Source organism: Monomorium pharaonis, chromosome 1, assembly GCF_013373865.1.
Source record: "Monomorium pharaonis isolate MP-MQ-018 chromosome 1, ASM1337386v2, whole genome shotgun sequence".
In the NCBI taxonomy this organism is placed as follows: domain Eukaryota; kingdom Metazoa; phylum Arthropoda; class Insecta; order Hymenoptera; family Formicidae; genus Monomorium; species Monomorium pharaonis.
Window position 1 is genome coordinate 15,754,260 of NC_050467.1, and position 12,408 is coordinate 15,766,667.

General features: G+C 28.5%; 1 protein-coding gene across 8 annotated transcripts in view; it reads right to left on the bottom strand.

The window, feature by feature from the left end:
• LOC105832565 (dopamine receptor 2) overlaps positions 1-12,408 on the bottom strand; it is a 285,344-nt gene that overhangs the window by 37,958 nt on the left and 234,978 nt on the right. The window contains exon 4 of one of the 8 annotated variants that reach the window (XM_036288152.1): positions 4,779-4,884. The exons of 6 other annotated variants lie outside the window; for them this stretch is intronic. In XM_036288152.1, the coding sequence (XP_036144045.1) occupies positions 4,804-4,884 (81 nt within the window). In that variant the 3' untranslated portion in view covers positions 4,779-4,803. Of the gene's footprint in view, positions 1-4,778; positions 4,885-5,718; positions 6,139-12,408 lie in introns of those variants that run through there. One more of the 8 variants, XM_036288143.1, reaches the window with a different exon arrangement.

Genomic DNA, 12,408 nt, shown 5'->3' on the forward strand with positions numbered 1-12,408 from the left:
ATGAGGTTCGAGATGCATTCGCGTTCTACTAAAAAAGTAAGGTGAAGTGAGCTAGCGGTCTCCTATTATCCTAATCGACGATGCTCTCGGCCCGCCAATCAACCGTCGCGATTTCCCGAAAACTCTCGTGACTGGTTGCAGCTCACGGCCGGTCTTCGACCGTCTGCTCGGCGCTGATACGCGCCGGTTGCGCCAATAAGAAGATCTCAGGCACTCGGTGTTCCGTCGCCAAATTTAAAATGATAGACAACGCTTCTGTTCCGGCGATAGATTGATAATTCACGGAACAGTATATTAAACATTCCAAATTTTGGCATGGTATCTCACATACCATTAGATTGCATGCATTTAATATGCATTGACGTTGTTAAAAAATTAATAAAATAATGGATAAGTAGGCCTCTTAAATCAAGATGTTTATCTTCGCATAAAATAAAAAATGTTTCCAAATCCCTTCTTAATATCAGATGTTTTATTCTTAAAGAATTTGCAAGAAAGCAACAAGACATATAAGAGTTTACACAGTGGAAAGCAAGCGAATTGAGACAATTTCTATTATACACCGGTTCTGTTATATTACAAAGAGAACTGAATTCTGATATCTTTTCTAATTTTCTTACTTTGCACGTTGCTGTTCGCATCTTATGTCAGAAAAGTCCATTTGAATATGTTGAACATGCGGAAAAATTAATGAAACATTATGTTGAATCGTTTATTAAAATTTATGGACCCGAATTTGAATCCCATAATATTCATGGTCTTTTACATATAACTGACTGCGTAAAACAATTTGGACCATTAGATACTTTTAGCGCCTTTCCGTTTGAAAATTTTATAAAAGAATTGAAATCAATTATAAGAAAATCGGATAAACAATTAGAGCAAATTAGTAATCGAGTGCGGAAATAAGTTTTTGTAAGATAAAATCTGACAATATAAATGTTTCGTCAAAAATTAATGTAAATCTCCACATCAAAGAGATCCACTAATATCAGGTTGTTGCAGCCCGTAATTTTCGAAGATAGAAGTTTCTATTTATTATTTCAATTAAATCTCTTGATAATTGTTGTCTCAGAGAAAATGATATCGTCTGTTTAGAAAATATCGAGCAACATCGAGCGAAGGCAATTACGTTGTAGTAGGTTGTAAATTTAATGTTGTCAAGGAACTTTATAATTATCCATGCAGCTCTGTCCGTTTAGGTATATTTAAAGTCAGTAAATTATCTGCTCTTCAAGTTTGGCCTTTACATAAAATTCATCACAAATTTATAAAATTACTATACACAGAGACTGATAAAGAAGATGAAGGAATTTGTGTAATAATATCGTTAATAAGCACTGCACATTTATAATGTAAAACATACGTATATCACGCTACGCTTCGTATAATTTTCTCGTTAGGAAAAATTTAATATATAAGCTATAGACAAGATATCGACACAAATTTTTTCGTGCAAAGGTCTAAATAGATATCTTGTGTGTGTATGTGTGTTTACGATGCTCGTGAAAATAAATTTGTTAAGAGTTTCAGGTGAAAATGCCGAATCAAGGATTTATCGTTGCAGAATTCTTTGGCTGTATCCAAGTAATACCAAAAATTTGGCTGCAAAGTGAGGATTTGTGCAAATATCCTTCATATTACAAGACAGATTCAAGAATTCGGAAAGCGATTGAAAAAGAGAGGTCGCCAGCTTCTCGTTGGAATAATTTTAAAATTGATCGGATTTTTGGTGAGTATTGTAGGTATTTTTAAGTAAAATATAATCCAATCTCTCTCTCTCTCTCTCTCTCTCTCTCTCTCAAGTAAAATAGCTTTTAATTTTTTTTAGTACTTGTTAATAATATTTTATATATTTCAGTGTCCCTACAGAAGGCCGATGAAAAAGCAAAAAAGGCAATCTATACGTCAGACGTCAGATACTGATAAGAAAGCAAGAAAAAGTAGAAAAGTTAGAGCGAAAAAGGTGTTATTGTATCCTCGTCCGAAAGCGAAGAAGAACCTTGCGTAATTTTACCATCTGCTCCATGTCCACCAAAACATAAGTACACAAACGAATCTAGCTTTTATGTTTGCAGTACATAAGCGAAATTCATATCTTATTTTTTTATTGAAAGGTCAACGATTGTACGATTATGCAAGTGAGCCTGAAAGTTTGTTCACGACATGTTCTGGGGATTCTACAAAAAGAAATAGCGAATCACAAAAGATCTCAAATTCGAGCTCCAAATCATACTTGCAAGGTACATTGGTTAATTTTTAAAATAATATTAGAACTGTATAAATATATATAATTATGTAATGACATAATTATAAATATGTATTGGGCTATAATTCATGTTTGCAATTATTTATTCTAAACGTAAATTTAAAATGCTCTGTGTGTGTGTGTGTGTGTGTGTGTGTGTGTGTGTGTGTGTGTGTGTGTGTGTGTGTGTGTGTGTGTGTGTGTGTACAGGACATGTATATATGAATGTTTTTCTAATAATTGTCAATATTTAAAATAAAATTTATATTTATGTACTTACTGAAGCACTGATAAGTAAGATGTTATCAGTATTTCGTAAAACATGTAATTTGATCACTGACGTTTAAATTTGCGTACGCGTACATTTCGTATTAATTAGTAATTCTATTTTATAATCAACAAGTTATTGAACAATACATATATACGTGAAATATATTTAAAAACCTTATATTTGTCAAATTTTTCAATTATGTATCCTAACTTTTATTTTAAGTACCAAATCGTACATTTATTGTACACTGTTTATGTAAAAAATTTATGTACACTGTTTATGTAAAAAATTTATGTAAAATTACAACTACAATAGTGAGTAATTTTGAGACCCACTATAATAATTGTAAATTTTCTCGTGTTTATAATTTTGCAGTGTACAAGTAAAAATAATTTAATTTGTAATAAATTTGTTTACAGTGTACATACAAGTATAAGAAACAAATTAAGAAATTATTGCAAAATTTATATACAAAATTACATACATATAAAAATTTACAACTATTATAGTGGGTCTCAAAATTATACACTATCATAGTTGTAATTGTAAAAAAATTTTTTGCAGAGTATACTTTATATGTAGGTGTGGATAAGCATATTTTGAACGTATTACAAATGAAAAAGCGCACAACAGTGCTATATATCCAACAGAGGAAAGCGAAGAGAATATTTCAAATCGGGACATGGATAAAAGGGAGGAAATCGGTCAAAGCAAGAGAGAGAGAAAGAGAGTCAAAGAGGGAAAAGAGACAATTTAAATGGTCAATATTTACAAGATGTAATTGGTAAGTAAATATTTATCAGATATAATACATACTGTAGTAATAATAAAGTCTTTGTTCAGAAAATTAGAAAATAATTTGATCTTAAAACATGATACGTAAATTTCACAAGTGTATAACTCAATATTTCTGAAATTTTTATTTATATGTAAAAATATCTTCTTTATTTAAAAATAATAGATATTAAATCTTTCAGTTATTTTTGAATTTTTTAAAAACTAAGAATTTATGTATGAGAATACACTTTTTTGCATGTTATGGCAATATTTTATAATGCCTTTTAATAATATTATATAACTTATAAGACGTACGATAATAACTTATAATATGATTTGCGAAGAAATATTGTATGTTGATAAAGAACCATTAGTTTGAAGTATTCAAAAAATTATACCTTATTTTGGATAAAGAAGAAAGTTGTATAGTACACCAATAAAAATCTATGTAAAAGTTATGTATAATGTATATAGCATGTGTATTTTATAAAATAAAGTTATTTATATTTACAGTGGATCATTTGAAAAGATTAACGAGAGAAATGACAACTTTAAAGTACGATATGAGACAAACGCTTTCCTTGTTGGATATTCTAGTTAAAAGGACAAATACAGAAACAGAAACGAACAAAAACATGGAAATTTCCTTTGAAGGCGTTGAGACCCGATTTCCATTGCAAACTACGGAACAATTGTTGTATAAAATATTCTCAAATCAATTGGCGGAGAAATATAATTGGGTCGATGGGAGGGTCGATGCGGAAAGGAATCACTACGCAAATTAGAACTAATTAAAGTGATTTTCAATAAGTACTACATAGCAGTATGTACACACAAAAATTGTTCTGAACAATTAAAACATGTTTTCAAATATTAACAGCTAGATTAAGAAATTATAGTTGTTTATTTTAAATTTACATTTTTGTCATTATTAACTGTACTAAATTTAAAAAGCTTTTGTTAAATTTAATTCCAATTTTAGAATATACAACAAAATTTATCGTTTCTTTTTCAATTTCATTTTTTATCTCAACTAAATATTATTTTCAATGTTTAACGTTAAAAAAATTATTATTCAATAAAATACTACGCATTGTATTCATTAAAAAAAATGTTAAAATGGAAAAATATTTGTGTAGGCTGCGTACTTCAGAATATCCCAGGTACGGATCATGGCACAATCGAGCGCCGGATTATGGAGTAGTTTCGACATTCAAAAGCGAGACATTAAAATGAGGAAAAGCGGAAAACACAATCAGCGGGAGGCCACGGTTCTACGGAGTTAATTCTGTGGAGGAAATAAAGAAATAAAAATAAGAAAAAGTATTAACGCTATCAAAAGGTATGAAATAACAAAATTCATTATTATTAGTACTACTATAATGGTAAAGTCTTGTCTAGTAGGTCATGTTCTTCATTTTCAGTCTACATATAATTATTTCTAGATATAGTAACATATAAAATTACGGTTGATATACTCACTACATTACAGCTTATTGTCTTATTTTCAGCTTTTCTCGTATTGCCAATGATGAGTTGCGCTATATAAAAGTTTTCGATAACTTATATCTCGTAAGTCTGAAGCAACCTTGAAAAAAAAATTAACATACAAGATATAAATTTGCTTTTTCTTTCTCTATAATTATTCGTTCGATTGTGCATATTTATATTGATTTAAGTGCAAACATTTTTTAGAATTTTAATTAACACCAACAGACCTTTTATCGCATAGTTTCTCTGCCAATGTGTAAACTTCACATTTTCTATGAAAATACTAATGTTTATCATTAATTTATATTAAAGTTCGTACTCAGAATGCGCTCATAAAGATGTTAGTGCACTTTTTTGTCATTCTAGCTTTGTTTTACATTTAATCTGAATGATAAAGATGGAATGACAAAGAAGCACGTTAATATATTTATAAGCGTTCTGAATACTTAATTACATAAGTGTATGTATATATATATATATATATATATATATATATATATATATATATAAATGTGATTGGAAATAAATATATTTTATAATCACTGTTTAAATATTTTTACTTATATATAATATGTATATATAGATACATAAGTAAAAATATTTAAACAGTGATTATAAAATATATTTGTTTCCTATCACATTTCTAGAATATTGCTGTAACATTTCTTATGAAATATTATAATTGTATGTTCTTGCAATGTCTGTACAATATTAGATTATAATTTGCAACGTTGCAATATTTCTGCAATGTAACTGAAAACTGTGGTGTTGTATGGATATCTTCAAAGAGAGAGATTGATTTTGATTGATTGAAAAAGAGAGAGAGAGAGAGAGAGAGAGAGAGAGAGAGAGAGAGAGAGAGAGAGAGAGAGAGAGAGAGAGAGAGGGGAGAGGGGACTAAAATGATTTGACATTCCAAGTGCCACTATAACATTTTACTTTTTTATTCTGCTTTTTTGTGTATTATAAGTCGTTTTAAAAAAAATATAATTATACTAAGTTTATTACATAAGTTTATTACATAACTGTAAGTATTTTCTTAAAAATTTGCATTTGAGTTTCCGCGAAAAGCGAATACTTATCCGAGAAGAGGGGGTACAGCAGGCTTTCCTGTTGTCGTCCTAGGGACAATCGATCCATCGGCTTTGCTTCAAACGCAACCAACCTCTCCGCGCTCGTTGCCTCCCTTTAAAGGTCGCCACGGATCAGCGACAAGCTTTACACTTCACGCTCATACCCCGTATACACACGGCTTTGCGCCGAATCGTGCGAATAGTGCGGTCGAAGAGACAACCCCAGGCTGAATACGGAGAGGGTCTAGGTGGTTAAACGGTTTTTCGATAGCTCTTGGCTATAAAGCAAATCATTCAATATTCGGTTAGCCATGAAAAAAATACCACCGCAAATGCGGATGAGTTAAGTTTCAAATTTATAGTTTACCGACTAAAAGTGAATAAAACACGGGGAAAATGGACAGACATACACATTTATGTTTCCTAGACTTCTCATCTTTTTGTTTCTGAATAAAAATTACGTGATTGCTCAATATTTTCGCGAATGTATTATAATTAATAATATATTATCTAAACAGAATTTTTTATATTTTTTTTATATCTTAATTTGAAAAAAAAATTTATATACTTAAATATTATATATACTTTACGTGATCATTTTAGAAAAATTAGAATTCGCGCAGTCGATTTATTTCTCCTGTTTTATCCTGTCTCATGGGGTAATGGCCGTATCAGAATTTTCTCGTTTGTTCTATCGGTATTGAATTCCCCAAGGTCGAATATTGCTTCTTATTTTTGTCTTCTCCCACTTTTATTCGATATCCGCGACTCTTCTTCTGTAATGCGATCGCGAAACTAAAAGTATCCATGTAGGTTAATGGAGATAGTATATACGAGGTCGCGCGTTTATTTTAGATTTTTCAAGCATGAACATATATCAAGTTTGTTCGTATCTACGGTACAATTTTTTTTGTTTTTTGGCATTAATATTTTAGAATTCTATTTAATTATATGTAATACGTTTATACTGGATGATTTCATGATTATGATTGTGTCTTTTATTGCCATTAAACTTGCATTTTTTTTTGTAGAGACGTTAAAGTATTTAATGTTCGCAACGTTTAAAAAAGAGTTATTATTATTGTTACTTTTTTATAAAAAGTAATGTATTACTTAGAAACTAACAATTTGTTACTTTTTTTATAATAATAAAATAAAACAATATATTTTAAAATTATATATTTAATTTTATTACATTTTATTATATATAATAATATATTCACATACACAATAATAAATATAAAAATTTTAAACTTATTAAACAAATAATAAATAAGACCATATGTGTTTATAACACACAAATCAAGTTGAGATTGGCTAATTATCAATAATTTATACATTTTCTAGTTCATTTAAACAGCGCACCGTTATTTTCAGGCTTGAAACGCCACATAAGATGAATCAGTGTAGTAATATTACAATATTAAATTAATTAATAATTTAATGTCGTTATATTTTTACAGCGACGGTAACAAATTTTATTATTACTTTCATTTTTATTTTATAAATGTACAATATATATTTGTGATTACGTTGGATTAAAATCACTATAAATTTAATATTAAAATTAATTTAGTGCGTAAACAGGAAAAGAATATAATTGTTATAACTTATTTAACATAAATTCTATTAAATTATTTAATTAAAGTGCAATTTTATTATACACAGAAAAAATAAATATTTTTGTTTTAAAGATATCTTTATTTTCAAAATATTAAACACTGAAATGAGATTTTATAGCGTTAGACGAATGTTTGCTTATAAAAATTTTGTATAATTTATTAAGAAAAATATATTCTTATAAGTTAAAAAGAATCAAATAAAAACTAATAATATTGATTTAATTCTATTGTTATCAAAATAACGTTGTTTTTGAAATAACCATTATAATATTAATATAAAAATGTAATATTTTTCTGAAATTTAAGATTATTAAATTCTTTAAAGAAGATTAAATTATATCTAACTAGAATTATGATTTGTTTTATATATGAGCACTAAGGTGGCACTTATTTGGATTATTTTCAAATTTTGATGAGTACGTAGATTGGTTCCAAATAATTAAAAAGAATCCTCGCAAAATGGCTCCGCTGTATTTCAATATTAACACGTATCTCCAGCCCTCTATTTTTTCCCATTTGATTAACATGGGATTAATTTTTGTCGACTTTCGTTCGACAAATTATGTGGCATAAGTAATAAACACAATAAAAATATGATTCATGTTTTCTTGAGAAATCTATCCTTTTTTACCAAATTTTTATTTTTCAAAAACTTGAAATGGCAAATCTAATATGGCGGCTAGAAGAATCGAATCTCGTCAAATTGGCAAAAGATTGTATCAAAACCCGTTGTATATAGGTTTTTCGGATCGCTGAGTTCAGAGTTTTAAGGCGAGAAAATGATATGTTGACAATCCAATTAATTTATTCTTGCGTGCCTTTGTTATTATTCGCTTTGTGCTATTGTTGTAACGTGTGCCGTATTTGTAAAACTTGGTATTGAAAATATACAATTCAAAATGGCGAATTTATTATGACGGCTAAAAAAATTAAAATTGTTTAAATTTGCTAATTTTTTGTTTTATGATTTAGATTCCAAAACATTTGTGTCTACAATAGCAGAACATGTATGGGGATCAAAACAATCAAATTCATTAAAAATCGCTGTACTCATCGTCGACTAAAACGGATTCTTGGATACATTATATTGAAATTTACTGTTAAAAATATAAAATTCAAGCTCATTTATAGCCTTACAATCTCTCGTTATCTGCAAAGCATGTGAATATTCCCAATTATCAAGGTTATGTATAATAAAAAAATAGTGAAGTATATTGAAAATTATCTCTTTATTGATTTCGTTTCATTATTAATCTTTGTAGCCTCTAAAACATATAAAAATATCAAAATCAGACGTAAAATTCCAATTCTTTTATGGTTATTTCTTTGTTAGCATTAAAGAAATATTTTCTATACAAAGCAACGACTTGCATGATATTTTTAATATCAAATTTGAACTCAGCGAAAAACCTAAGACAATGGATTTTGATACAATTTTTTGCCAATTTGACAAATTTTGATTTTTTTAGCCGTCATATTATGTCCGTCATTTTGAATTTTTAAAAAATAAAAATTTTTTTGAAAATTAAAAAAATAGATTTTTTTAAAAAGGTAAATAGGTTTTCTAAAAAAGTGAATACATAAAGAAGTAAATAGATTTCTCAAAAAAACTGTGGGAGCTCCAAATAAGAACCACCCTAATAAGCACGTATATTAATATTCTTTCTTTAATTATTTTTTTGATAATAATGTTAAATTAATATTATTATTTTCTATTTGATATTTTTTCCTCTCTTAACTTGAGAATATATTTCTTTTAAAGAACCATAACTTTTTTAATGGAAGCAAATTATGTCTGTCTAATCTTATTTCAATATTTAACATTTTGAAAAGTATTACTCAAAACAAGAAAATTTTTTTTCTACATAGAGTTTCTTGTCTTTTAGCCAAATATACTTTGCATTGACAGCGGCAACACAGAATTTTAAGAATTATTTAATTAATTTTAAGAATTTTAAGGCGCGAAAATGATGTGTTGACAATCCAATTAATTTATTCTTGCGTGTCATGTTATTATTCGCTTTGTGTGCCGTATTTGTAAAACTTTTAAAATGTACCAAAAACTAAGATTAGTGAAAAAAAACAATACCTTTTCTGCTCTTTTTGACAACTGTCAAACTGCGTAATTGGATCCTCACATAATTAGATTTCATATGACATGGTTATTCATTAATCTTACGTTACTACACTTTTATAATATCATCGGCTTACTATATTGGAATAATGCTACTCAACGTCATATATTTCATTATAACTTTTACAAAAATCACCGATTTTAAAAAACTTTTTCTATTGAAATGCCAGATTTCAAGGAATTCTTTGTATAAAAAAAAATATGAAAAAGATAATAGTTTTGAAAATATTTGCTTATAAAAAAAAATTACTTTTGGAAATACACTTTTTTGGAAAAAAAGTCATAATTTTTTCTCTAATTGAGATAATATGAGTCTGCTTGCAAATTCTTAAAGAACAGACTTGTAATGATAAAAAAATTTTGAGAAAAATTCCAATAAAGGGTAGAATTACAAAGGATTAATATTGCTTCCGCGCACTGTGTGAAATTTCATATAAAACTTCTTGACTTTATTTTTTTAACAAATACTATATTTATCAATAAAAGAGATAAAGAAATTAATCAAAGCATTTTACATATTACTAAACCATTCATTGCGAATTAAATATAAATACATTGAAACTAGTAGACTTCGGAGCTCTTAGTTTGGTATTACGGGATGATCTACTATTGCTGAATTTCATTCTCACTCTGTGAAATTCAGGGACGTAGCAGCATGGGTGTCAGCAAGAGGGTGCAAGCGTGAGACTTACCTTCCCTTGGCAGAGAAAAAATTTGATTATAAAATTTTGTGTAAAATTTAAATTTATTTTAAAAAGCATGTGATTTCTTTAATTTTCAAATTTCATCACTTTTTTAGGTTTACGCACACCGTATAAATGTTAAGGGGATCCGGGAGTGACAGAGTTATCGACATTTTTTTGGGGAACTTGGATTTTCGAATTGAAATAACAGAATGCAAAATCCTTTTACAGGATTAAAGTACGCACAAAAATGAAGGAAGCGACGTACGATTTGTTCTACTAAATAAAAAAAATTGTTATTTATTATTCACCTAACAACAATATTTGCTTTATACGAAGAATCTACTGTTCATATCTATAAAATAATCACGTCGCCCCCTAGAAAAAACTCTCAGGAATAATATCGTGCAGTTAGAAATAAGATTAGAAGCCTAGAAAAAAAGATTCGCATTCCGCAAATTAGAAAATGAAAAAACGAAAATTTAGGTTAAGTATACGTAAAAAGTCGATAAGTAGAGCAATGTGAGAAAAGTTTTGTTTGTTCTCAATATAAAATTTAATTCATAGATTGATATTAATATCAAACTTTGTATTTTAATTCTGGAAAAAAATTTCTAAATCTATACAAGAAATACATATGAAATATCATTAATGATGTGCATGAATGACTCTACATTATCGACCTCGATTAAATTTCAAAGGCACTTCAAGATCTCCTTAATAATTAAAAAATTAGTAATTAAAAAACTTTTACATCTTTTGTTTCAGAACAATATAGAGGTTGAAAGTTACACCGTTCGATAACTTGCGTCACAACCTTCTCGACAAACAGTGCCATATCTCCGCCATTTTTTAATAAAACACATAATAAACATATAATAAAAATATATATAATAAAAATATATAATAAAAACATATATAAAAAACATATAATAAAACATGAATAAAATGTAAATACATAGATAGGTAAAAATACGAAAACTTGTTTTGTTCCTTTTTGCAATTTTCTCTAAAATGAAACGAAAATGAACAAATCTCTAAAGAATTTTTTGTCTTGTTTCCATAGAACTTATACTAATGGAAGGGGAAAAGAATCCGTAAAAGTGTGTCCAAGAAGTGAGACAGAAAACTAGTTCCGTCTCATACTTACAAATACGGAAGCTCATGCGCATTATGAGGAAAAGTTATAAAATGAGACAGAAAACTAGTTCTGTCTCATACCTACAAATACGGCCGCTCATGCGCATTATGAGGAGAAGTCATGTTCTACCTATCCTTGTCGCACAAATGTTGGACACAGTTTCAACATACGGACGGTATATGCTATTCTCCTTCCATTAGTATAAGTTCTATGCTTGTTTCTCGGTCTCCTACACATTTTCAAAGTTTTGCCATTTAAATAGGGGACACCCTGCATATATTTCTAAAAGTAAACAAAGAAATATTTATACTAAATATATTATATTAGATTAATCAATTACAATATATTAGAGATAAAAATGTCGATTAGGAGAGGCCTCACCAATGACTTTGACCTTGACATATATTATCAAGATGACTCTACTGAAAAAGTTGTAGTCAAGATAAACTTCCGAAAGCGACATACCTACGATTTTTTTAAAACTGTGTATTCTTATGTATTTTGGCACGCTGATTATGAATATGATAGTGAAAATTGACACAAATTTGATTTTCATGGCAAAAACCATGAAACTTCTTCGCTATAGCCACACACACACACACACACACACACACACACACACACACACGGGGGGGGGGAGGTGCATGGGAGGAATATAGGGAGGAATATGGGTGAACCTCGCAATGCATGGAAAGTCGCAAACTCATGTAATACAGAAAACACGTAGGCAAAAAAGAGGCTTTGCCGCACTTCCTTCCATTATTAACTAACAAAATTAACTAATAAAACTCGAATTGTGTTAAATGAGTTTTATGAAGTTTTGAACATTTAACGTCATTTTTCTAAAAAAACCATGGTCTTTATGGCAAAAATTAATAGAACATAAAATGTGTATTTTAATGAGATCTACAACTTTTATCTGAAGTATTTTTTTGAAATTTTCATTATTTATGGAAATAAATAGAAAA